This window comes from Podarcis gaigeae, assembly GCF_964106915.1.
Source record: "Podarcis gaigeae genome assembly, chromosome: 9".
NCBI classification, from domain to species: Eukaryota; Metazoa; Chordata; class Lepidosauria; order Squamata; family Lacertidae; genus Podarcis; species Podarcis gaigeae.
This window is the reverse complement of record NC_139685.1, coordinates 2,494,999-2,521,705: the sequence shown is the minus strand read 5'-3', so window position 1 is coordinate 2,521,705 and position 26,707 is coordinate 2,494,999. Positions and strand designations below refer to the sequence as shown.

Genomic DNA, 26,707 nt, shown 5'->3' with positions numbered 1-26,707 from the left:
TGAAACGGTGAAATCTGCTATGATTAAATGGGCACAAGATGTTGGACATAATATTATGTTTGCTGACTGGGAACAGTTATGGACCACAGGCATGAAGTTTACGGCATGTAATGCCTTAAGAGAGAACATTATGAAAATGATATACAGGTGGTACATGACACCAGTCAAGCTTGCAAAAATTTATCATTTGCCCAATAATAAATGTTGGAAATGCAAAGAAAATGAAGGTACATTCTTTCACCTTTGGTGGACGTGCCCAAGGATTAAGGCTTTCTGGGAAATGATCTATAACGAAATGAAAAAGGTATTTAAATATACCTTCCTGAAGAAACCAGAGGCCTTTCTCCTGGGCATGGTCGGCCAATTGGTGCCAAAGAAGGATAGAACTTTCTTTATGTATGCTACAACAGCAGCAAGAATACTTATTGCAAAGTACTGGAAGACACAAGACCTACCCACCCTGGAAGAATGGCAGATGAAGGTGATGGACTATATGGGATTGGCAGAAATAACTGGCAGAATCTGAGACCAAGGAGAAGAGTCGTCGGAAGAAGATTGGAAGAAATTTAAAGACTATCTACAGAAATATTGTAAAATTAATGAATGTTAGAATGATGTTGGATAGAAATTAAGGGGTTTCCAGCTGTAATGCTTTAAGAGAATATGAAAAAAAAGGCTTAGAAACAGGTAAAAAATTAATGGTAAGGATTTGCTGAACTAACAATCTGAATTGGAATACAAAAAAGGGAGGTATGAGGAGGTCCGGGAAACAAGCTAAAGGAAAATAAGTAATGGAAAATCTGTGTGTTTTTAATTATTTTTATTTTTGTATTTTTGTTATTTTTTATTTTTATTTTGTATTATTATTAAAAATCTTAATAAATATTCTATAAAAAAACACAACAAAATGCACTTCTGCCTGAACCAATTGTATCTCCGTTGCAGCTCCCCGCCTCAGGTAATCACATTGCTGGTTTCATCAGGTGAACCATCCTGAAGAGTTATTAACTTGGTCAGGGGAAGGGCACGATCGCAGAGTGAATGTGCCCTTCCTCTGACCAAGTTAATATCTCTTCAGGATGGTTGATCACAAACATGCCAGGGGGAAGCAGAGCCAAGGGCAAAAGTTAACTTCTGGTAAATTCCCCTTCCCTAATGTAGAGTGGAAGTGAGAGCTGGACCACAAAGAAGGCTGATTGCCAAAGAATGGATGCTTTTGAATTATGGTGCTGGAGGAGACTCTTGAGAGTCCCATGGACTGCAAGAAGATCAAACCTCTCCATTCTTAAGGAAATCAGCCCTGAGGGCTCACTGGAAGGACAGATCCTGAAGCTGAGGCTCCAGTTCTTTGGCACCTCATGAGAAGAGAAGACTCCCTGGAAAAGACCCTGATGTTGGGAAAGATGGAGGGCAGAAGGAGAAGGGGACGACAGAGGACGAGATGGTGGGACAGTGTTCTCAAAGCTATGAACATGAGTCTGACCAAACTGCGGGAGGCAGTGGAAGACAGAAGTGCCTGGCGTGCTCTGGTCCAGGGGGCCACAAAGAGTTGGACACGACTAAATGACTAAACAACAACAACAACAATGTAGAGTCTACTTTCCAGTTCAATATTTTAAATATTTTATTTTTCTATTTGCAGAAGGTTAAAGAAAGATTGGCATTGAAAGCCTTTCTGGGTTATTGACAAGTATCTCACCATGTTCCTATTTTTAGTCATGGGGTAACATCTGGAGCACTCCCTTGTAACCTGAAAGCACATGAATCTAAATAGCATAAATTCTTTTTTGTCCATTCAGGCCAATTCCCTAATCAACTGAGCTGAATCCATTTTTTTGATCAGGCACAAAACTGTCCTATGCATGACCCCTCAGAAGTAAGTTCTATGAGACACCCAGATAACTGTACAGGATCTCAGCCATAAATATCCATTAAAACTTTTCAGTGCTTATTCTTTCAAGTTTTAATTGCTTTGGTGCCCTTAAATAGTTTTTCCTTCCTGGAAAAGAATTAACTGGAGTCTTACGACCAAATGGTAATTTCAAGTTCCTTGCATTTAATCTGCTAAAAAAGTTAATCCAACTTCACAAGAGTTTGCAGGGGGGCGGGGAGAGACTTTGGCTAGATCAAAAGAACAATCATCCGGGGGTTTTTTAATCAGTAAAACATCACTTTGTTTAAAAAGTAAAGACAGCAGCCTGAGCTGCTACCTTCACACCCCGCTTCTGCCCTTCCCAGAACAGTTTGGAGATCTACAGTGGGACATAGGAGACTGCAATGCAAGGATAGGGAAAAAGTGGCCCTCCCACTCTTGTTAGGCTACAATTTCTATCCCCCTTACTGATCATGCTGGCTGGAGCTGTGGGAGCCCAACATCGAGATAGCTGTGCATACTTTTGTGTTCTAGATGGACCCTGGCTTCATTGATCAGGGATATTTTTATATTTTGTTTTTTAGTTATATTGAAAGTTGCAAGCAGGCCGTATGAGGAATGGTTGAGGGTGTTGGATATGCTTTGCTTGGAGAAGAGAAGGATGAGCAGTGATATGATGGTCATCTTCAAATACTTGAAGGGCTGTCACCTCGAAGATGGCCAAGCTTGCTTTCTGTTGCTCTGAGGGTGGGATTCAATGGACAAGAAAGGAGATTCTGACTAAACATGGTAAGAGTTGTTCAACAGTGGAATGGAATCCCATGGAAGGTGGTGGACTCTCCTTCCTTGGAGGCTTCTAAGGAGAGGTTGCATGGCCACCTCTCAGGGATTCTTCTTCAGCTGTGATTCCTGCATTGCAGGGGGTCAGACTATATGGCCCTGGGGGCCTCTTCCAACTCTATAATAATTCTATCCTCAGTTCCCTGGGAATGAGCCCCACTGAACTCGGTGGGATTTATTTTTTAGTAGACATGAATACGATTTCACTGGATCACATTTTTTGACTTGAGTATTTATAAACTGAGAATCATAGATTTGGGAGGGAGGGACCTCAAGTGTGCAGCCCCTGTCGGTGCAGGGAATCCACACTACAATATCCCTCACAAGTGGCCCCCCAGCCTCTGCTTAAAACCTATAATGAAGGAAAGCCCCCACCTTCCAGGGGGTCTGTTCTACTGTCAACCAAGTGGACCATCTGGAAATTCTTCCTAATATTCAGTTTAAATTATTCACAGTGTGAAGTAGTTTAAATGTTTTGCACCATCTTTGCTGTAATTAAAATTCATCTACCGCATTTTTCTCTCTATAACACTCACATTTTTTTCTCCTAAAAGGTAAGGGGAAATGTCTGTGCGTGTTATTGAGCGAATGTGTGGTCCCTGGAGCCGACTGGCCCGAGTGCAGGGGCAAAAATCAGATCGCAAGTCGAGGAGGAGGGAAGGCTTCAGAAGCGAGGCAGCTGCTTTCCTGCATTCTGCCTCAGGGTCTTACTGCCCACCCTCTCCTGTTTTTGGTTGCTGTGTTTGCTCAAACGCAATAAAGAGCAGGGAAATCCCCTGCCCTCCTGGCATGCAGAGGGGAAAGGAAAGGATCGCGTCCTTCCTTCTAATTCCTTCCTAGTCACACTGTGCGCACCGGCTCTGGTTCCATCGGCTAGGAGCGCAGCCGACAGCCACCACCTCCTCCTCTCCGTGCTGCTGCTGCTGCATCCAGCATTCTAGGGACTCGCAGGCAGCCGGAAAACATGCAGGTGGGAGAGAGAGAGAGAGAGGCGGGGGGCTGGCTTGGGTGGGTGGGGGAAAACTTTTGCCTTCCTTTCCTCCCTCCCGTTAAACCCCTCTCCTGCATTGTTAGCTAGCTGCTTCTCCGCACACCCCTCTCGTGCTCTTTGTCCCTTCTGTGTTTTTCCTTCCCTCCCCACTTAAAACGTGGTTACAAAGCACGGATCCACATGGATCCTCAGGATCTTTGCATTGGGTCACCCCAAATTCACCATCAGATCACATAGCATGTCCATGGCTACTGCCTGCACCAAAAAAATCACGCACCCACTGTTGCCTGGGGCTGCAATGGTGCAAAAACGTGGTTACAAAGCACAGATCCACATGGATTCTCAGGGTTTTTGCATTGGGCTACCCCAAACTCTCTGTCAAATCACATGTCTGTGGCCACAGCATGAAGCACAAAAATGATACATCCACTGTTTCATTCATAATTTTTTTTCTTGTTTTCCTCCTCTAAAAACTATGTGCGTGTTATGGTCAGGTGCGTGTTATAGAGTGAAAAATACGGTATATGTAGAAAAGACAGACCAAAAAACAAAACAAACCTCAAAAAATTAAGTCTCTTTCACTGTCCAGTATGCACCAAAGGAAACTGCTGCAGCGAAATGGAGGCAGTGTTTGAGATTCTTGGGTACAAAAGATGACCTGACAAAAAGATGTTTAGCTATGATCATTACTTTTTTCTTTAAAAATGTTGAGGGGTACTCTCATTTTTACTCAAGAAAATCACCACTTTATAGTTCAAATCGAGGGGAAATAAATATAGTAAATGAACAAAAGTACAAAGAGTCGCAAAGTGTTTAGGGGTATGCATCTCCCCAGAAAAAAACATTGGCTGTGATTATTGATTTTCAGAAGGATCCAGCTACGTGTTGCTGTGATGTATTTAGGGCAGCTGCATCTTTGTGGAATTAGAAGGACATGGGAGGCAGGACAAAATGCTTCCAACTAAAGGCACAAAGCTGTTAATAATTCACTAAGGGAGTAAGGCAAGGTGTGTTTCCCTAGGCGTGAAAGCCACAGCCGTGAAGAGTGGGTAAGGACACTTGTTTCAGAGCAACCCACAGAAGCACAAATCCACTGAAGGTAGATGGCAGGGCAGGGCCACATTTAAGGTGGTGCAGGTCATTAACCCGTACAGGACTTCCGAGCCAAGCGGACTCACAACAACAACAACAACAACATACTACCTAAAGGAAATATTTATGGAGGTGTCTACTCAAAGCTTGGGGGTTCCAGATTTTGTCCTCATTCAGGACACCATACTACCAAAGTCCGCCACTGGGCAGGAGATTAATACTTTATTCAGAATAATGGGCTAAATGGTGCCCCAAGCCCCACCCCAGTGTTATATGATTGGCAGGTGGGTGGCTTCACCCACTGGTGGAGGAAGAGGAGTGTGGGGGGAGCGCACCGCCCCCGGCAGCGCGATCCCAGTAGGGTGCCATCGCAGCTGCCTCCCCACCCCCAAGACGCACACCAGCCCCTCTTGGCCTGCAAGAGATGGGGGTGCTAATCATGTGATCCTCTAGGCAGACCAATAGTGTGGCCTAGTATAACGCAGCTGGTTTCATGAAAACATATAATCATTTGTCATAACACCTAGAAAAAGGAAACCAAGGGTCAAGAATCTCCAAGTTGTGCACACAGGGAAATTTCTAGACGTTTGACCTACTAAATTACTGTAATGGTAAAGAATAGAGCTGAAAAAGCTTTCAATGGATATGCTAATTTATGCCAATTAAGATTGCAGCAGGCCATTACATCCACTTGGTGATAAAAAATAGTGCCATAAATCTGGAACAACAGAGCCGATTCAGGAAATGGTTGGCTCCACAAATAAAGCTTGATTGCTGAATGCAATTTGATGGGCAGCACTAGAACACATTTTTTTGCTGTTGGAAGAAAATACATTGCTTCATCTAATTCTTTGTGTTGAGCACACATTGTAAAACGAAAGACAAAGGCATGTAATATTCTTTGCAAATTGCCTGTGTGCAATATAGGATTTTGGTGTATATGAAGCAGGGACCCTGCAATGAAGGAAACCGTCAAATAAATCAAGTGCCAGGGGTTTACTGCAGAGCTTTCTAATCAATATCTCAAGCCAGTGCATGATAGATGGAGAGGAAAGTACTATATAAGCAGATTCCTCTAAATGGCTATCTGCTTGCATTATATCCACTCACTCACACAACCTGAATGCCATTTTTTAAAAGAGAAGATCAAAGGTTATTAATTTTATGGAATGTGTGTTTGAAAACTGTTGGTCTAATTATGAATAACACTAATTACATATAAAAGCCATATTTATGTATATGAAACCATTATATTGCTAAATACTTCTATAAGGCAGAAGATTTCACTACAGTCCTATTGCAGTTACCTGAGAAGAAGCAAATAGGCCTTGTGCTGTTGATTCTTCTTTTACTATTCAAATCTTCTTAGGTCCTGCCCATATTCTGGTGACTTGACTCTCAACAGGATTCATGATTCGCGTCGCATACAAGCCAGATATTTGCATCCTGTTCTGGTAGTCAGAGGCTCTGGACTTGCATCTATTTTATGGGATGCAGAGTTTACATCCAAGGGAAAAAGGAGGCTGTGAGGCTGGACTACTCTGGAACAGCCTGGCACAGTGGTCCTTGGTCCATAATATCTATCTGTATTTACATACTATTATTAATACACTTATTGGTCAACATGCTGTGCGGAATTGCTGTTGCGTCATGGCTTCTTTCTCTCCTTCCCACAAGAGGATCTGGAGAAGTTACACCCCAATCATTTGCAGTGAGCTCAGCGCTTTGACCACCTACAAATGCACGTTTTCACACAACCCAAATAATGCATTTGAATCTCTCCCACCCTATTTATCTTTGTGCTGTATACAGGGGATCTTTATGTGCTTCTTCCTGTCTCGGAAGGGGCAGAATGGTGTCCAGGCATCTGCCACCTGCCACGGATTCTGTAGCTGCCATCCCTCCATTACCGAGGCAACTGTCTATAAACAATAAACTTCCATAAAAAATGGCAAAAGTAGTTTCTTTCCCAAATCAGTTTTATCTTAAACCATAGCACACCCTCAAAGTAATTACTTATGCGTTTGTTTGTGTTATGTACTGAAGTTCTCACCCTGGGCCAGCAGGGGGATACTGTAGGTAGTTATGCAAATGAAGGATCGAAAGTGACATTCAGTGATTGGATAGTTACAGAAAATGGTTACTGTTGCATTCTAGTGGAGCTCTATATAAGCAGGCTGACTGAGCTCCTCAGTTCAGTTCTGTTCCAGCTTACAAATAAAGAGCTGCTTTGGAAGAATCACTGTGTCGTCTGATATGTTCGCCCACAACTTAACAGTTTGTTTGTTTGTTTGTTTGTTTCCTTCTTAGGTATTTTTATTGGGTTTATAAATATATTAGGACTCCATCTGGGAATGTAATCTGGACACATTAAACTGGAGAGAGTTGAAGATAGGGGCTTTACAACAAATAAGCGACAGTCATCACAAGTGTGGTTTTGTTAAATGAAGTCTTCAGCCAGCGGAGCCTCTCTGATGTTGCCTCTAATGTGGGATCGGTGTTCTAAAATATGAGTCTTAACAGGGCAGGTGGTCTTTTAAAAGACCACAGAAAACTTCTCATCTACCACTGGAACACTTTAAGTGTGGAGGCTGTTTAGCCTGCAACCAGGCTATTGAAAGTGCCTCTTACCATGTCCCTAACAGCTCCATGATTCTGAAATCGAATGGATTCACTAACTGTGGCACCAGAAACGGGATTTAATTAATTGATTGCCCTTATCAGTTGATATACATTGGTGCCACCACCCGCCCTGTTAATACTGCTATAAACTCAACACACTAGTTCCATGTGGACTAAATTCAACATTAGTTCACAGGATTCAAGTAATTACATGCAGCTGTTTGTGGACTTTCTGCCGTTATGTCTTTAAATTTGTGAGCTCTGCCCACGTTTCCTAAGGAGGTTTGACAAACGGAAGGACATTGTCCTCTTTAGTGACTGGGGGTATTAACCAGGTACAGTGGTACCTCTGGATGCAAACAGGATCCATTCCAGAGCCCCATTCGTATCCTGAGTAGAACGCAACCCGCGACAATTTGACGCTTCCGCGCATGCGCGTGACGTCATTTTGGGTGTCTGCACATGCGCGAGCAGCGAAACCCGGCAGTAACGCATTCCGTTACTTCTGGGTCACTGCGGAGTGTAACCTGAAAACGCTCAACCTGAAGCATATTTAACCCAAGGTATGACTGTACAGTGGTACCTCAGGTTAAGTACTTAATTTGTTCCGGAGGTCTGTTCTTAACCTGAAACTGTTCTTAACCTGAAGCACCACTTTAGCTAATGGGGCCTCCCGCGACGCCGGAGCACGATTTCTGTTCTTATCCTGAAGCAAAGTTCTTAACCTGAAGCACTATTTCTGGGTTAGCGGAGTCTGTAACCTGAAGCGTATGTAACCTGAGGTACCACTGTATGTGCAAATAGACGAGTTGTTGTCTCACTTTTTTCTTGTAGATATACCCCTGCTTTAAGCTGTTTACACACTGTCTTCTCTTGTGTATCATTTACTACAAAGGTATACCTTAATTACATATTCTCAACGTATTTTTAATTTTAATTCTCCTTATTCTACTTGTTAATTAACTGCAGTTCTGTTATAATAGATTTTGGCAGCTTGATGACTCAGCTCTTTAGCACCGAAACGTTGGATTACCGGAACAACGTCTGAGCACCGAACCACTGCTATATCAAAAGTGGACTATTTATTACTGTGTTTGCAATTGTTTAAGATAAAATCTAATTTGGGAAAGAGAAGAAAAGAGCACTGAACCACCAACATATTGCAAGTGAACTCTTTATTTACTGTGTTTGCTGTTAAGATAAAACTGATTTGGGAAAGAAACTTTTGCCATTTTTATGGATGCTTATTTTGTTTACAGACAGTTGCCTTGGTGATATATTATCTTGTGTAGATTGCAGTAGTCATTGTATCACCACCCCTCTGTTCACTGTTTTATTGGTATTCCCTCCATTATAGCGGGTGGGACTAGATGACCCTTGGGGCTCCCTTACCTTCTCTTCGTTCATGCATATTCAGGGCTGCCATATGCCCGGATTTTCCAGGTCATTACCGGGATTTCTGGGGAGCGCTTTGGACAAGTCAATTTAAGAATCGGGGTTTTTGGGGGGAGGGCTGTTCCTTAAAAAGCTCAACAACTTTCGGGGTTTCAAACCCAATAAAAATACCTAAGAAGGAGAGAAAGAAACGCGCAAGTAATTATTTAGGGGGGGTTTGTGGGGCGTACTGGGGATTCTTGCAGGAGGTCTTTCCGCCCGCAGATCTTTGCGCAGCGCGCCGCGGCCCCTCGGGGCGGCGCCTCCTCCTCCTCCTCCTCCTTCTCCTCGGCCGCCGCCGCCGCTCCGTCCTGGCCGAGGCATGGCGGGCTCCGGGCGCTTCCGAAGCCGCCTCCTGCTGCTGCTGCTGCTGCTGCTGCTGGCGGGGCCGGGCGCCGCGGGCGGAGCGCCTTCCCCGGGTAAGCGGGGCCCCAGCGGGGAGGCGGGAGGACTGGGGCCGGCGCAGGACCTCGGCTTGGCCATATTCCTCGCAGAGCGATCCATCCATCGGACGGGCGGGACCGGGGAATCCCTTCCGTCTCCCAGGTGCCACCACCGGACACGGGGCTCTTTTGGGCGCAGACCGCTCTCCCCCCCCCCCGGGAAATAGTGGTGCCCAGTCGCGCCCTCGCGGGGGGGGGTGATTTCAGAGCCCGTGGTAACGCTAAAAACGGATAAAGTAACTTTTATGTAAATACGCGTTTCTGTTTTGTGGGATGGTACAGGAACAAGTGGGCACCGTAATCGGGGCTGAATAGCCTCATCCTATATTTGTCCACTGGGAAGGAAGGATTGAATCCCAGGTAAGGGCATTTCTCTATATGTCTACTCAGAAGAAAACCGCGTTGAGTTCAAATGCTCCTTGCTCCCAAGTAAGTGGCGAGAGTAAGCAATGGGTTGGCAGCATTCATATCCCTTGGAATCATGACAAAAATGCAGAGATCTTTGTTGGTCCAATTATATTTTTAAAAGGCTTCTGGGTCAATAGGCACATAACTGCCGTAAATTGGTTGCTAACTTGTGAGAGCGAAGGAAGAGCATTTTGTACAGTTTCATAAAATTCAAGCAATCCTCATGGGTCATTTTGCTCAGACTTATGATAAAGTAGGATTTTAGCAGGGGAGTATTTGACAAAGGTCCGTATAGTTAAAGCCATAGTTTTCCCAGTAGTGATGTATGGAAGTGAGAGCTGGACCATAAAGAAGGCTGATCACCAAAGAATGGATGCTTTTGAATTATGGTGCTGGAGGAGACTCTTGAGAGTCCCATGGACTGCAAGAAGATCAAACTGATCCATTCTGAAGGAAATCAGCCCTGAGTGCTCACTGGAAGGACAGATCCTGAAGCTGAGGCTCCAATACTTTGGCCACCTCATGAGAAGAGAAGACTCCCTGGAAAAGACTCTGATGTTGGGAAAGATGGAGGGCACAAGGAGAAGGGGGCGACAGAGGACGAGATGGTTGGACAGTGTTCTTGAAGGTACAAACATGAATCTGACCAAACTGCGGGAGGCAGTGGAAGACAGGAGTGCCTGGCGTGCTCTGGTCCAGGGCGTCACGAAGAGTCGGACACGACTAAACGACTAAACAACAACCACATTTGACTTTCCCTTATCCATAACTGCCCCCACCCCCATTTTGGGCAGGGCAATTGCCCTGCAAAGACTTGTCAATCTGACTTTTCTAGGCTAACTTTTACAGTGGGCTGTCCAGAAAAGATGCAGAAGTCTGTTTTTTGTCTTTACAAAGGGATGATGTTGGATACTGGAATTTAAAACTAATACTGTAGTTGAAGGTGGTTGTTTTGTTTGGGGATGAAAATCCTGCAGGCATTTAAGTGGGTACAGGCTTGTGACATGTTATATGCTGAATGTTTCCTTGCTTTGGAGAGATTTCTGATGATTTAAGGCATATTTGAAGGACAATTGAGGGCTTTGAACATTGGCATTGTAATCCTAGGGAGACAATGTGGAAGCAGATTTGCAATTCTGTTCTGCAGAAAACACTGATGATGCTGTGACTACACTTCATTCTGGTTTTTATTCATACATAATCCCTCTTACCTATTTTATTAGTGTATGTTCATATATTGAACATTCTCTGTCCCTTTCTTTACCTTGTTAAACACAATCAAGCAAATTTGTTCTTATAAGCATATTGCTTTTTGCCCATCTTACACAATCATAATGGCAGATTTGACATACTTTCTTGCTTCCTTATACATATTTTGCTGCTACTGTTCTGATGCTGCTTCCTATATATTTATATGGAGCATGGGAATCTTTTTCAGTAGGTACACAGAATGGATCTCTAAATAACTAACCTTCCAGAAATAAGTAGAACAGAAGTTAGTTAGTTTAGAAATGCACAATAAAGCAAAACAAAAATGTACGCAAAAACTCAAAGCATTAGGATTACAGTGGAAAGACTGGCTATAGAATCCTGTCGACTCCAGCTTGGTAAAAATTTTGTTTTATTGAATGTATTTGAACTGCCAGGTATTCTTGCCAAGTAGATGGGAAAGGCATTTAATAAATAAAAAGAAAAATGAAGTATGCATGCAAATGAAGTAGCTAAATTGCGGAAATGCAGTATTTAAGCTTCTTTTCTGTGTGAGGTGGTACAAAAATACTGTCTCAAAACTTTTGTTCAGTTTTAATGCTTGGTGTGATGTGAAGAAGAAAAATATTGAGAACATCAAGTTGAGCATTTTAACATTTTAATTTAAAAAATGCAAAGATGGGAGACTGAATATTGCAATGGAAGAAATGCAGTGATGCTTCTAGTCAAACTTTTGTTTCATGACATCAGTTATAACAATAGTATAAATCTGGTTGTTTGCCTTTGTCCTTCTGTTCCATATGAATCGGGAGAGACAGTTGAACTAGACTGGTGCTTGGAGAGGAGATGGGCTGGATGTGCACCAGTAACAGAAGCTGAATCCTGAAAAGGCTCTTGAGTCTAGGAAGTGGGCAGACTGGCTGTTCTGGATGGTTTTGCTCCCCTGGAAGGAGCAGGTCTGTGGGTTGGGGTTGCTTCTGGATTCATCATTGTCAGAGGCTGGGGGGGGGGGGCCATTTCAAGCTTTGTCTGGTTTGCCAGTAATCCCCCCCCCCCTTTTAATAGAGATGACCTGGCCACTATTTTTCATACTCTGCAGTAATCCAATCTGAAATTTACTAGTGTGCTGTATATGGGCTACTCTTGAAGAGAACCTAGAAACTTCCATTGGTCCAAAATGAAGCCGCCCTAAATGACTTAATATTTGAAAAAACACACCTTTCCATCCAGACTTGACCCTCTTGGGTGTTAAGACCAGCAGATGGGACTTTCTCATGAATACCTGTGTATAGGATTTCAACCTAATTCTGTAGCTATGAGGCAACAGGTGGGAGTTTTCTGCTTCTCGCTGAGAGGTGCTGAAGTCCTATGGCCCCAATCCCTGTTAACCATGAGTACAACCTCAGCCATAGGTATTGTCAAACTCAGTCCCACAGTGCATTGGATAATGAACTAGTTTGCATGGTGTTTTCCATTCTAAAAGTGATTTATCACATTTGGGGACAGGAAGGCTGTTAAAATGAGGTTGCAATCTCAGCGTAAGCCCAGATGAACTCAGTAGAACATACAGTTGTACATTGGTTCTCAAACTTAATCCATTCCGGATGTCTGTTCCAAAACCAAGGCGTGCTTTCCCATAGAAAGTAATGCAAAATGGATTAATCTGTTCCAGACTTTTAAAAACAACCCCTAAAACAGCAATTTAGCATGAATTTAACATGGTCTTTTACAAGACCATTGATCCATAAAATGAAAGCAATAAACAATGTACTGTAGTCACACAATCAATCAGTAGCTGAACTGGGTTCTACACAGTCACAAAAACAAAACAAAAAAGCTACAAAAACACAAAATAGCAAAAACAGACCTCAGTGTGGCACTCAAAACAGAAGTGTGGCACTCCACTCAAATCGGAAGCATAAGACTCAAAACGGAGCACATTTGGCTTCCAAAAAAAGTCTGCAAAACACTAACTTCTGGGTTTGCAGTGTTTGGGTTCCAAGTTGTTTGAGTACCAAGGCGTTTGAGAACCAAGGTACCACTGTACTAGAACATCACAGAGAACTCTGCTGGAAATTCCATTTGTAAGGAATTGCTTCAAACTGGCATCGGATTGGTGTGTGTGCCAGTTAAGATTAAAAAGTAATGTGCACATAATCCTTGTTGCAATACTGCAGAACTGCTTCATATATAACTGGCTCTGAAATGCGGTTTACAAACTGTTTGATTAAACCATAAGTGATTATGGTTCTCTACAGATGTTTATCCTCAAGCAAGAGTATTAAACGTTTTTGAGAAAGGAGATGCAGCTGCTAGTTTCAAATATGAATGCTTTTCTCCTGTGGTTTCCCTTTGATTGTCTTATGCTCTACTTCTAATAATGCAAATTTTCCAGTAGGCTACAGAGAAATTAGAGCAAGAGGAGTGCTTATGTAACTCCCCAAATGAGAATGCTAATATGCATATGTTGGCAATGATCACTGTGAAAGCCAGTGGAGCTGTGTGGCAATACAATTCTGTGTAGCTGGCCTGGAAAATAGTTGTTTACAGTACAGTGCAGCTTTAACAGATTATGTACCTGCACACAGGCCTTGCTGCGTTGGAGACTTGATTTTGCAATTCTCTAGGAGCCTGAAGGCTGTGCCTAATTTGCATATACATTTACATAAAATGTCAATTTGCATCCATAAACTTCACAAAATAAACAAACTATGTGTGGCTATAATAGGAATACCTTACAGCCATCTTTGCATCCTTCTTTCTTTTTTCATATTGCCTCCTTTGACCTCTTTGCCCCCATAACAATTGCCTTCTGGGCGCACTGATTAAAACTCAACAGCTTGCTATAAAAATGTCCATATGTATGGTCTGTACGTCATTTTGGGGTTTAATCCCATGCACTGAATTCCCTATGAATACATCTGAGTCAGCATGCACTGGATCAGTGTGTTTACTAAAACTGAGGCATGATTTCAGCACCTCTTAACATATGGCTGGTGAAATTCACAAGGGGACCTTTCTGAAGCTTGCCTGTATGACAGCCGACCGCAGCACTATTGCTCTTGCCAGACAGCTTGCAAGGCCACAACTTGAATAATTGTCCTTACATTAATGTCTACAAAATGCCAACTGCTTTCCAAATAATTCAGAAGGGAACATTTCTATGCTCTGTTAAACTCTTAATCTGAGATTGCCACTGCACAGAGGGGAAGGAAAGCGTATTGAATAATATAGGAGGACTATAGATGAAAGATGCAGCGTGTCAGGGTAAATATGGAAACCATGGAAAGGGAGGAGGGGAAGTCACCAGAGAAACAATTTACATTTTATGTTAAAACATGTTAAGATTTTGTGTGTGTCTGTGTGTGTGTGTGTGAGAGAGAGAGAAATTAATGAGATTTTTTAATTTTTTAAAAAGGCATAAATATACAACCCAGTTGCATTCCTTGTAACAACCAGGTACAACTTCTATTTCCCACTGGTTCATTGCTAAGCTTGCAAGATGTTGTTGTTTTATCATTTATACCCTGCCCATCTGGTTGGGCCACCCCAGCTACTCTGGAAGGCCTTTACTGCATATAGAAACACAATAAAACATCAGCATAAAAAATTCCCAATCTAGGGCTGCATTCAGATGTCTTCTAAAAGTTGTGTAATTCTTTATCTCCTTGGCATCTGATGTAGCGTCTGCTGATGTTTACCTATAAATTCTGTTTTCAGCATCAAAGTTTTATAGCTTTTTGAACACTACCGTCGTGGTAAATTTAGGATATGAGCCAAATTTAGCAGAATATTGTGGTGTCAGCACTCACATTTTCTGCATCTACTACTGCTGTTGGCTTTCTCAAATTGCTCCAGGTTGCATAACGTGATTTTTCAGCCGGGATGGTGGCAGTGGTGAGGAAGCTAATATTTCCTGGAAACTATCAGATTTATAAACAGTGTTACCTTGAAAGTTGAATGGAATCTGTTCCGGAAATCCATTTGACTTCAAAAACGTTTAGAAACCAAAGCTCCTGCAGCCAATCGGAAGCCACGTCAGACGTTACTTCTGGGTTTGCAGCTTTCGGGAGATAATACGTCCGATTACCAAGGTGTTTGGGATCCAAGGTACGACTGTACAAACAATAGTGTAGATTTCTCTGTTTTCTCTCAGTTTTTCAAGGTGAATTTCAATAAATGGTGTGTAGTACAGACTATGGAGTATCATAGACAAAAATTGATAATGTGTGAAATTCAAATGGTTGAAGTGAGAATAAAATATTTTCATGACAGAACAGCTGTTAGTTACAGGGGTAACCGGTCAGCATTACACTCGAACCAATGTTAGCATTAATCAAAGGCAGCTGTATCAAGTCCACTTCTAACTATGGTTGCCAATTTTTCTTTGGTGCCAACTGTGGTTAGCAAAAACGCTACTGCCTCCATAAGGCTGACCATAGCTACATCCAAAACCGAAAGAGAGAGTGAATGTCATGCAAACCGGGAGGTGTCAACCCACACCTCCAAACTATAGTTAGCGAAGTGTTACTTTTCCTTGCAGTGTGATTTACATGCAGGAGAATGAAACAGCCCACAGGATGGTTAACAGGGTATGTGGGGTCATAATCTGTGGCCACAAATGCAATACACTTCCCAATCTGTAAATACCCTTCTTAGGGAACTCCCACGTAAATGGGAGATTGCCTGTACTTGCCCTTCTCATCCACTGAATTGTTGCGCCTTCTCTGGAGAAGGAAAAACTTAAACACGATGCAGAGTTCCCAAAAAATAGACCAGTGGCAATTGTATTTCACCCAGCAGAGCTTTACTGCTACTGAAGGCAGATGAGCATAATGGTCAAAAATCGAATACATTCAGGATTGGCACATTCCATAAACAATCCAGTTGCAGCACTTACAAAAACTTATAACAAGACTAAACCATAACGCTAAGCATGCTATGTACAGAGCACCACACCAGAAGGAAGAGAGATAGAAAGTAAGAAAGACGCATGCTCCTTCGGGCCTATATCAGCATGACCTTAACAGAAAGAGATAAGAGAACCAGTTTAAGTCAGCTGTACTTAGCTTCTCTGAAGGTACCGTATTTTTCGCCCTATAGGACGCACTTTTCCCCCTCAAAAAATGAAGGGGAAATGTGTGTGCGTCCTATGGGGCGAATGCAGGCTTTCGCTGAAGCCTGGAGAGCGAGAGGGGTAGGTGCGCACAGACCCCTCTCGCTCTCCAGGCTTCGCGGACCTCTCCGCAAGCGGGGGGAGCGCTCCCGCTGCTTGCGGAGAGGTGCCTGCATGCGGAAGCCTGGGCGCACTGAGCTCAGCGCGTCCAAGCTTCGCGCACCTCTCCGCAAGCGGGGGGAGTGCTCCCGCCGCTTGCGGAGAGGTGCCTGCATGCGGAAGCCTGGGCGTGCTGAGCTCAGCGCGTCCAGGCTTTGCGGACCTCTCCGCAAGCGGGGGGAGCGCTCCCGCCGCTTGCGGAGAGGTGCCTGCATGCCGAAGCCTGCGCGCGCTGAGCTCAGCGCGTCCAGGCTTCGCGGACCTCTCCGCAAGCGGCGGGAGCCAGCCCTGGGCTCCCACGGCTTGCAGAGAGCTGCCTGTTTGGGGGCTGGGGTCAGGGGAAGCTCCGGCGGGCCTCCCCCGCCCCAGCCCTGCGCCTGGGGGGAAAATAATTTTTTCCCCTTTATTTCCCCCCAAAAAAACTAGGTGCGCCTTATGGGACGGTGCGTCCTATAGGGCGAAAAATACGGTATAACCCAAACATCATGAAGCTATTTTCACACAGAGCAGCTTCCAGAAACCTATTGAATGAATTTGAATAGGAAAAATCTCTACACATTAGGTCAATACTTTCTGCACCAAGAAATGCAAACCGACATGACTATCATGCCCATTTTTACCTTACTTGTATTAAGTCATAAGTCAAATTTGAAAAAGCATAAATTGTTGCTTCTTCTTTCCTCCTATACAGGCAATTCCCCATTTACATGGGTTGTGTTCCATGTCATCGTGTGTGTCAGTGGAGCGGGTGTAAGCCTACCCCGTTCCACCCCTTTCCAGGGCCAAAAACGGTGTGCGCGTCCGTGGTCACGTGCCAATTGAGCATGTGCAAAATGGTTGCCATCTGTATACAAAGTAGGAGAATTGTAATGTTTGTGTTACCTCTTTTCCATCTGTATAGGTATGTCTGAACCTTCCTTTATTGCTAAAAGTGAAGACCGTCTTTTTAAATACTTATTTGAAGATTATGAAAGATGGGTTCGCCCAGTAGAGCGTCTGAACGACACAATCAAAGTGAAGTTTGGCCTTGCAATTTCCCAGTTAGTGGATGTGGTACGTTGGAAACTTCTGCTGTTTGCTCTTTAAATAGGGATGGTAGCGTAAAGTACCATATTTTTCGCCCTATAGGACTCCCTTTTTCCCCTCCAAAAATGAAGGGGAAATGTGTGTGCATCCTATGGGGCGAATGCAGGCTCCTTGGCTTCAGCGATAGCAATGCGAAGCTTAGGAAGCCTGCGCTCCGGAGGCTTCGTGTTGCTTTCGCTGAAGCCAGAAGAGTCTGCGCTTTGAGGCTGGCGGTGGGGGAAAGCAGCGCTTCCCCCCATCGCCAGCCCCAGAGGATCGGGGGGGGGCAGCGGGAAGGCACGCGACGCCTTCCTGCTACTCTCTGACCCGGCTTTGAGGCTAGCGGTGGGGGAAAGCAGCGCTTCCCCCCATCGCCAGCCCCACAAGCTGGGTCGAAAAGCCAGCAGAAGCCGCGCAGCCCCTTTAAAGAGCGCACGGCTTCTGCGGGAGGTGGTGGAATTCCCCCACCTCATAGAAAAGCCCGCAGGAGCCGCGCAGCCTATAAAGAGTTCGCGGCTCTTGGGGGCTTTTCCCCGAGGAGGGAGAACGGACTGGCTGGCCATTTCAGTCCCTTCTCCCTCCTGGTCGAATTCCGCCACCTCCTGCAAAAGCGGGAAGAAGGTCTTGGAGTAGCGCACAGGCTGCGTGCAGCCTGTCCGCTGCTCCCAGAGCTGCGGGGGGGGATCATATTTTTTCCTTTGTTCGCCCCCCCCTGAAAACTAGGCGCGTCCTATGGGCTGGTGCGTCCTATAGGGCGAAAAATACGGTAGTTGCTTGTCAGAAGAACATAGTCTGAACAGCACCCCTGGCTTTTTCACAGAGCCTCTTCTCCTCATAAAGAGGATGCCATAACTCCACACAAGGTGTTGGGGTTGCAAAGGCTGTACGTGTGTTATTGGTCACTTGCTGTTGAGAGGATAGGAGGAAGGAACTATGCATTCATATGCCATCCGTTCACACAGGCCTGGTTTGCATGTTATAAAAAGCCAGGGTTTGCTTTAAAACATAGTTTAATCATGAATATGCCTTTTGCTTATCTTGTAGCTCGTACAAGCCATACTATGCCTTGTTGTGTTGTCTAAATCCAGTCAATGGTTTATTTGTTTCAAATAAACAATGAGCTGTAAGCTATAAATAAACCAGCATTATTATCTCAGGTTATTTCTGACTTGCCGCTTGGTAAGCCTGGGTTTGGAAGACACGTCAAGCAAGAGTATGGCTTCTTTGAGCTGCGCAGGAGAGGAGAAGCTGTGCAGGAGGCTGTGCAGCCATTGAGAGCCATGGGCACAATCCAGCCCTGGTTTAGAAGGAGCTTGCTTATTCTGTCATGTATCTGAGAGACATAAGTGGCACCTCTTTTTTAAAAAGAAAAATAGCACTGTATGAGATGATTCTCTCAAACAGTTATCTTCAAAGGAACTTGATTTCTTGTAGCTGCCAGACTTTCTTTTGCACAAAAATGGAATAACTTAAATGATATGTCTCTCGAGTTGTGGTATAAAAACTTACTGAACCTCACTACTGCCCAAAAGATAGCCCATGAGATTCATGTGATGCAAGGGTAAGAACCAGTAGAACAATTGGGACTTTTGTCTTATGTTTCAAACAATGATCTGCAGGACTTCTTACCTGCACCTAAAAAAAAAAATCCTGTCCTAAATAATATGTTAGTTTAATAAACCTGTGTAGAATTGTACTAACCATTATTATGTAAGTATTTCTCTGATGACTTTCCATACTCTCGTGTTGAAAAATTTTAAAAAGTTTTTGAAAAGGAAAGAAAAACTTTCCAGCCAATAATAAATAGATTAAAGTTTCTCCAATGCCCCAGAGCAACCACAACATAGTGTTAGTCTGGGGCATTTTGGGAAATTCAGGTGTCAGCCTGGAGCCTGCCCTGGTGAGAGCTGTAGAATATATGCCATATGTTAATTGACCGCTGTCTGGAAGTGAGAGAAGTGTGCTGGCATTCATATAAAATGCTTTTTTCTCTCAATAGGATGAGAAAAATCAACTGATGACAACAAATGTTTGGTTGAAGCAGGTGAGTAGTATATTAGGAAAAAGTTTGGACTGTTACCATGATGTTGGGAGGGATGTTGGTCTATACCGTTCGGTTGTGACTGAGGTGTATTATTCAGTGTAAACTCAAATAACCAAGTTGCTACAGCGGTGATGAAATCCTATGCACACTATTCTGGGAATAAATCCCGTTGAATTCAGTGGTGCTTATTTCTGAATAGACCTGTATATAATTGCACTGTAAAATAAATAAATTAGTTTATCAATTAATACTATCTTTACTCTCTTTGTAGGAATGGATTGATGTAAAACTGAAGTGGGACCCTAAAGATTATGCTGGAATAACATCTATCCGTGTCCCTTCAGATTCTATATGGATCCCAGATATTGTTTTGTATGACAAGTAAGTATTTAATGTTTTTTAACACAATTCTTACCGTTCCAAAAATTAAAGAGAGAAATAATTTGAATAAGTTGTATTTTGAAATTGCTAGAGTTGAGAGCATCTTTTTTTCTGAAATGATATATTTGGCACGATAGCATGGCATTCATGCAGAATTTTCAAATGAGAGTAATAGTTTCAAACCATGAAATATGTTTGCTGGAGAGATGTATATTCTTCAGTTATGTGTGCTGTGTGGTGAAAGAGACATTCCACAGAACACTACCTGAGTGACTTGCATCTCACTAAATGGCAGCCTCATGGTCTTTGTTAGATAAAAGAAGTAAAACGTAAAAGGGACCCTTTAGCCATTCATTTTGTGTAGGGATATCGCAGGGCGGGGGTGTGTGCTCCCTCCGGACCCCACTGCCCCACTCCGCGATATCCCTACAATTTTGTAAGAGCAAAAGCGGAGTGTTATAAGAGATAGTGAAATGCAAGCAGAACAGTAGTTAATAACAACAACAACAACAACAACAACAACAACAACAACAATAATAATAATAATAATAATAATAATAATAATTTATTTATACCCCGACCATCTGACTGGGTCCTCCTAGCCACTCTGGGCGGCTTCCAACAAAACACTAAAATACAATAACCTATTAAACATTAAAAGATTCCCTAAACAGGGCTGCCTTTAGATGTCTTCTAAAAGTTTGATAGTTATTTTTCTCTTTGACAACTGGTGGGAGGGCATTCCACAGGGCGGGTGCCACTACCAAGAAGGCCCTCTGCCTGGTTCCCTGTAACTTGGCTTCTCGCAGCGAGGGAACCGCCAGAAGGCCCTTGGCGCTGGACCTCAGCGTCCAGGCAGAATGATGGAGGTGGAGACGCTCCTTCAGGTATACTGGACAGAGGCCATTTAGGGCTTTAAAGGTCAGCACCAACACTTTGAATTGTGCTCGGATACGTACTGGGAGCCAGTGTAGGTCTTTCAAGACTGGTGTTATATGGCCAACATCCATATAGGTAAACCCCAGGTCCAAGGCATGTCTGCGGCTATGGGTTGGGCCAGACTTATTCAGGGACAGCCCCACAGAGGCCATGCTTTCCACGAAGTCCTGAGCGGCCCCTTGTAAGGTTGTGTTGGCATGGATGTTAAAATCCCCTAGGACAACCAAGCTAGGTGTCTCCAGAAGAACATCTTCCATGATCTGAAGCAGCTCGGGCAGGGAATCCTTGGCGCAGTGGGGAGATCAGTACACCAAAAGGAATCCTGTACTGCCCTTATTGCCCAACTTCCAGAACATGCACTCAGAGAACTGGGTTTTCCCAAAGGACGCCTGGTGCAAACTAATGGCTTCCTAAAAATCATTGCAACCCCCCCTCCCCACCCACAAGGCCTGGGTTGCTGTGCGTAAGAGAAACCTGGTGGACAAGCAGCTGCAAGGACAGGCCCATCTGCTTCATCTAACCAAGTCTCTGTTACACATGCCAGGTCAAGTCCTCAATCCATGATCAAGTCATGGATGGCAGTGGTCTTATGAATCATTGACCTGGCATTGCACAGCAGCACCTTCAGGTCATGTGGGTATCCCTTGCTGATTCTAGTATCTGTCTGGTCAGGATCAGACCCGGAGGCAGGGATAGTCCTCAGACAACGACTAAACCTGCCTCCTCTGTAATGACATGCTCTAGTCTTAGCGTAACACCTCCTCCTACCCATGATCACTGAGATCAGTTGTCCCAGTGCATCCCCCCCTGTGGGACCTACTCCCTGGCAGCCCTGACCCCTCCCCTTAAGAACAAAATAAAACCTTTTAAACAAACCCAAACAAACCACAATAAAACAATACAAACAAAAAACTGTAAAAATTACAAATACATCAAAATCAAACAAATTCCCAAGCCCAACCAAACATCCATCCCCCCACCCCCACATACAAAAAATTCAAAAAGGAAAAAGGAAATTTTAAAACATTTTAAAAAGAACTCTGTGCCCCTCTGAGTCCTCCTGGACAGCAGCAGCAGTAGCAGCAACCGTCCTTATGAGGCCTGTCAGGCCCCGCCCTGGGCCAGGTGGTGAGTGGCAGGAGCGGGGCCCTCAGGCACTTACTACAGGTTTAAGCTGAGGAAGGAGTCACTCCTTGAAATAGGCATCTTCAGAAAGTTTTGGAGCTCAGCTTTCCTCTGTGTGCTGGAAATGCTGCCACATATAAACTGCAGAGCTTTGTGTGCGACCTTAGCAGCCATAGCATATGGGACCCTCCAAAGTAGTCTCAGGACTTATCAGGCCACTTAGAGTCCTAGAACTAACTCTTACATGAATTTGCAGGAAAGAAGAAAAGACCTTTATTATGGATCTTGACATCCATAACCTTCAGCATAAAGGTAAAGGTAAAGGCACCCCTGCCCGTACGGGCCAGTCTTGACAGACTCTGGGGTTGTGCGCCCATCTCACTTAAGAGGCCAGGGGCCAGCGCTGTCCGGAGACACTTCCGGGTCACGTGGCCAGCGTGACATCGCTGCTCTGGCGAGCCAGAGCCGCACACGGAAACACCGTTTACCTTCCCGCTGGTAAGCGGTCCCTATTTATCTACTTGCACCCGGAGGTGCTTTCGAACTGCTAGGTTGGCAGGCGCTGGGACCGAGCAGCGGGAGCGCACCCCGCCGCAGGGATTCGAACCGCCGACCTTTCGATCAGCAAGTCCTAGGCGCTGAGGCTTTAACCCACAGCGCCACCTGCGTCCTTCAGCATAACTTGGTATAAATCAATTAAATATATTACAAACAAACAAAGAATGGGTGAAATCGTTCTTCAAACAAATCTTTAGCTTGCAGAAAGCCCATTTAGCAGACCACTTTTAATACAACAAATGCCTTGCTTGTTGATTTCAAACCAAGTATAAGAACCATTCCTTCTTTGCAGTCTCTGAATGTGTATGGGTTCTTGAGCTAGAGTTTTGGGTGACGCCCTGTCTCCATTCCCCGTTTGCCCACATCAAAGGGTATTTCTCCTGCCTTTCCCGTCAGTTCTCTTCCCAGCACAAGAGCAACGGCTTCAAGGTAACCATAGTCTTGCTGGATTGCTAGTGTGCATTGTTTGTTGTTTTCAAACAAAATACAAAAAACCATTTATTTTGACCTCATTCTGTACTGGGTGCCACTGTTAAGAGCGTCACATAAACATCTGAAAATAACCAAGTAAAATGTTTGAGGAAAATAACTTCAGCGTGTTACATTTTTAAATAACTTTTCATTGAATATTTTTTCAGTGCAGATGGTCGTTTTGAAGGAACGTCTACAAAAACAGTAGTGAAACACGATGGCACAATTGCCTGGACTCCTCCCGCAAATTACAAAAGCTCCTGCACCATAGATGTCACCTACTTTCCATTTGACCGCCAGAACTGCTCCATGAAGTTTGGATCCTGGACGTATGATGGCTCACAAGTTGACATAATTCTAGTGGATGAGGAAGTAGACAAGAGAGATTTCTTTGACAATGGAGAATGGGAAATAGTAATGGCAACAGGAATCAGAGGGAACAGAACTGATGGGTGTTGCTGGTATCCATTTATTACCTACTCATTTATAATTAGACGCTTGCCTCTCTTTTATACACTGTTCCTTATTATTCCCTGCATCGGGTTGTCCTTCTTAACTGTCCTTGTCTTTTACCTTCCGTCTTATGAAGGTGAGAAAATTTCTTTGTGCACATCAGTTCTGGTTTCCTTAACTGTCTTTCTGCTTGTCATTGAAGAAATCATACCGTCATCTTCCAAAGTTATACCTCTTATTGGCGAGTACTTGGTATTCACGATGATATTTGTTACATTATCCATTGTAATAACTGTCTTTGCTATTAACGTTCACCATCGGTCCTCGTCTACGCACGATGCAATGGCACCTTGGGTCCGCAGGATATTCCTTCACAAACTTCCAAAACTGCTTTGTATGAGAAGCCACGTCGACAGGTATTTCACTCAGGAGGGGGATGCCAACAATGCGGATGGTGCTGAGGCATCTCGGATTACCTTGGAAGCCGCCCTAAATTCTATCCGATATATTACAAGGCACATTGTCAAGGAGAACGAAGTACGTGAGGTGTGTGTATTAGTTAACGTTGCAGTCAACTCTGAGGCTGGCAGTCTGGAACAGCAGCATGGGCAGTTGGGGAGTTAATCATAAGTAAAATCCTTGCCTGCTCATTTCAAATATATCCTGCACTGTAGATATCTCATATTTTCAGACAGCATGACCTCTAATAGAAGTAACAAGGCAACTTTTGCATGAGAATAATTTCAAAGGTGAAAATGGACACTTTCAGAGATAATGCAGAAATCCTTATTTAAAATGTTATGCCTTTGTGGTGCAACAAATAGGCTCCCTGTTCCATTTTAAATCATATGTGGCTATTCCTTAGGAACAACCATTTCATTATGATATAAAGGGATCCACAATAAGTTATGTTTGGGGCAATTTAATTTTGCATCCAGCCCGATAAGAGAGACAGTAGGGTTTGTGCCATTATTATTACTCTTTAGTTGTAGTGTGTATACAAATATTCTGGAGTGTATTTCAGAAAAGGTACTGATTTTCTTCCTTCTCTCTCTAGGTTGTTGAAGACTGGAAATTTATAGCTCAGGTGCTTGATCGTGTGTTCTTATGGACGTTCCTTCTGGTTTCAATTATTGGATCGCTGGCTCTGTTTATTCCTGTAATCCATAAGTGGGCAAATATAATAGTCCCAGTCCATATTGGAAGCACCAACAAATAAGTGTGTGAGGAGGACAAAATTGTACCAATCTTTCTAGAAATATTAATCTTAGAGGTAAATAGTAGTGAAATTATCTGGCACATTTTAATCTACAGTTCTGAAATCTTGGAAGGTGTGGGTTGGAGTTCATGCTTATGTTTAATCATGGACCTCTTAGGGCATACGCATTTCCCCCCCTTAAGTGTTAGTTTATTGCTTTCCTATTAGAGCTCACTGGTATGCCATTGCTGCCTTGATGTGCCCTAAACCCACCTGTGGAATAGGTGAGGGGCAATGTAGAGTAAAGGACACTCCAAATGTAAATACTAATAATGATCACTTTTAAGATCTGCTACCTGCCATCTGCCAGCATTGGAAGGCTACTTCATCAAGTGGAACGAGATCCAACTGCTCAGCCCTTCCCCCTTGCCTAAGAAGAGTTGGGAGGGAGCTTCTGCCAGGTGCATCACCAGGGAGGAACAAGGACAAGGAGAGAAAGTTCTCTCTGAACCATCCTGATCCCACCCCATATGGGTGCCATGTTCTCTTCCGCTCCTGTACTGTGTTTTGTAAGCCACATTGGGAGAGGCAGGATATATGAATAATGCAAAACATTTTAAGCCTTAGTAATCCCTTGCAAGGCTTCAGTAAGACAGGACACTATTATAATCCTCAAACGGGGGCTGAGAGTGGGTGGCTTAAAGTAATCTAGCGAGTTTGTGATCTGAAACGGGCCTGTTCATAGCTCATATTCTTAGCCACAATCTGTATTTACTGTGGTTTCGTGCTTTCACCTAGCTCCAACATACCTTTCTGCAGTGCTTCTGTTGGCCTATGATCCTTTATCTGCCAGGTCTCCACCACAGCTAATATTCTCTAGAGCCTCTCCTAATGTCCACTGCTTGCTTGGACACATAGCACAACATGGCAGGGTCCCAAGATGTAGGCCTAGGAAACCTTCATCCCCCGAAGAGCCAAAGGAATTTATTTTGCAACAGATTCTGAATATGAAATTGGGGGGGGGGGGATGCTAGCATATATTTACTTTTGTGTAAGTATTTGGGACGGGACGGGTGGAGAAGAGAATGAAGCAGGTGAGAGCCGCAAGGTCTCAATCTGATTTAGCGTGAGGCTTCTGTTATTTTCAGTTCTACAACACACACGGAAATGTTCAAGTATAAACAAGTTAATGTTTCATCGGTAGATTGCCTTAGAAGACTGGGAAATGTTGGGCTACCTAACAAAATGCATTTCTCCCCTCGGTCTCAATTTTTAATACTTGGGGGGGGGGGCTGTAGACTTGGGTGTGGAAAATGAATATACAAGCTAATGGAGCAGCAGCTATTTCTGCAGTCATGAGGTGTTTTTTATTACAGAAGGTGACTTAGAATCCTAAGTTGTAGAGTTGGAAGGGACCCCAGGGTCATCTAGTCCAACCCCTGCAATGCAGGAATCTTAGCTAAAGACCTATCTGTGATATGGTGGCTAACAAGTTATTTTCCTACATGCACAGGCACACTCCACTATTCTTATGGAGAAAAACAGGTTGTGTAAACGGGTCATAAATTTAACATACTAACAAATATCAAATACTGAAATTAAAAAGTCTCTGAACATTTGCATGTTATGTCAAAAAAGAAGAAGGCTGTAATGCTGTTTAAAATCACTTTAGAGAAACGGTATAAAGTAGGAAAACCATATCAACCATGCAGTCTGTTAAAAATTCATATTTGTGTTTGGCATCAGATTGTGGTCCTTGATGGTTTTGTCTTCTGAGCAGAGGAGGGCTATTAAGGTATCTGGATGAGTCCAGTTTTTAAAGTGTTTTTAAAAAGAATTTCCAAGTTTGCCAGCTACGCTAATGCACTTTGGGAGAAATCTTATACTAATGATAATAAACTAAATATTGCATTTGGCACTCATTAGTGACATCTGAGGGACATGGGTGACGCTGTGGTGCAAACCACTGAGCCTCTTGGGCTTGTTGATCAGAAGGTTGGCGGTTCGAATCCCTGCAACGGGGTGAGCTCCCGTTGCTCGGTCCCTGCTCCTGCCAACCTAACAGTTCGAAAGCACGTCAAAGTGCAAGTAGATAAATAGGTAGCGCTCCGGTGTGAAGGTAAACGGTGTTTCTGTGCACTGCTCTGGTTTCGCCAGAAGCAGCTTAGTCATGCTGGAAAAACTGCGGACAAACGCCGGCTCCCTCAGCCAGTAAAGTGAGATGAGCGTCGCAACCCCAGAGTCGTTCGCGACTGGACTTAACGGCCAGGGGTCCTTTACCTTTAG

General features: G+C 43.9%; 2 protein-coding genes across 8 annotated transcripts in view; one reads left to right on the top strand and one right to left on the bottom strand.

Annotated features, from left to right (window-relative positions):
* Window positions 1–26,707, bottom strand: part of TSPAN3 (tetraspanin 3) — a 939,276-nt gene that overhangs the window by 96,792 nt on the left and 815,777 nt on the right. The window lies entirely within an intron of this gene.
* Window positions 9,155–26,337, top strand: CHRNA5 (cholinergic receptor nicotinic alpha 5 subunit). Of its 7 annotated transcripts, none has more exons than XM_083757219.1 (6): window positions 9,155–9,253; window positions 17,089–17,240; window positions 19,252–19,296; window positions 19,568–19,677; window positions 22,938–23,769; window positions 24,281–26,337. In XM_083757219.1, the coding sequence occupies exons 1-6, from the start codon at window positions 9,175–9,177 to the stop codon at window positions 24,440–24,442; spliced, it is 1,380 nt and encodes a 459-aa protein (XP_083613345.1). In that variant the 5' UTR covers window positions 9,155–9,174; the 3' UTR covers window positions 24,443–26,337. The 7 variants fall into 7 exon arrangements, with proteins under 7 accessions (XP_083613345.1, XP_083613349.1, XP_083613344.1 ...); XM_083757223.1 differs by having other exon boundaries at window positions 9,163–9,271; window positions 22,938–23,639; XM_083757218.1 differs by having other exon boundaries at window positions 9,163–9,271; window positions 22,938–23,760.

What these genes read in the sequence shown, in the direction of transcription:
- CHRNA5 (XM_083757217.1), top strand. Translation starts at nt 9,175, where the DNA reads ATGGCGGGCTCCGGGCGCTTCCGAAGCCGCCTCCTGCTGCTGCTGCTG. An exon ending in GATATTGTTTTGTATGACAA is followed by an intron (nt 19,678 to 22,937) that starts GTAAGTATTTAA and finishes ATATTTTTTCAG; the next exon opens with TGCAGATGGTCGTTTTGAAG. An exon ending in AGGAGAACGAAGTACGTGAG is followed by an intron (nt 23,770 to 24,280) that starts GTGTGTGTATTA and finishes TTCTCTCTCTAG; the next exon opens with GTTGTTGAAGACTGGAAATT.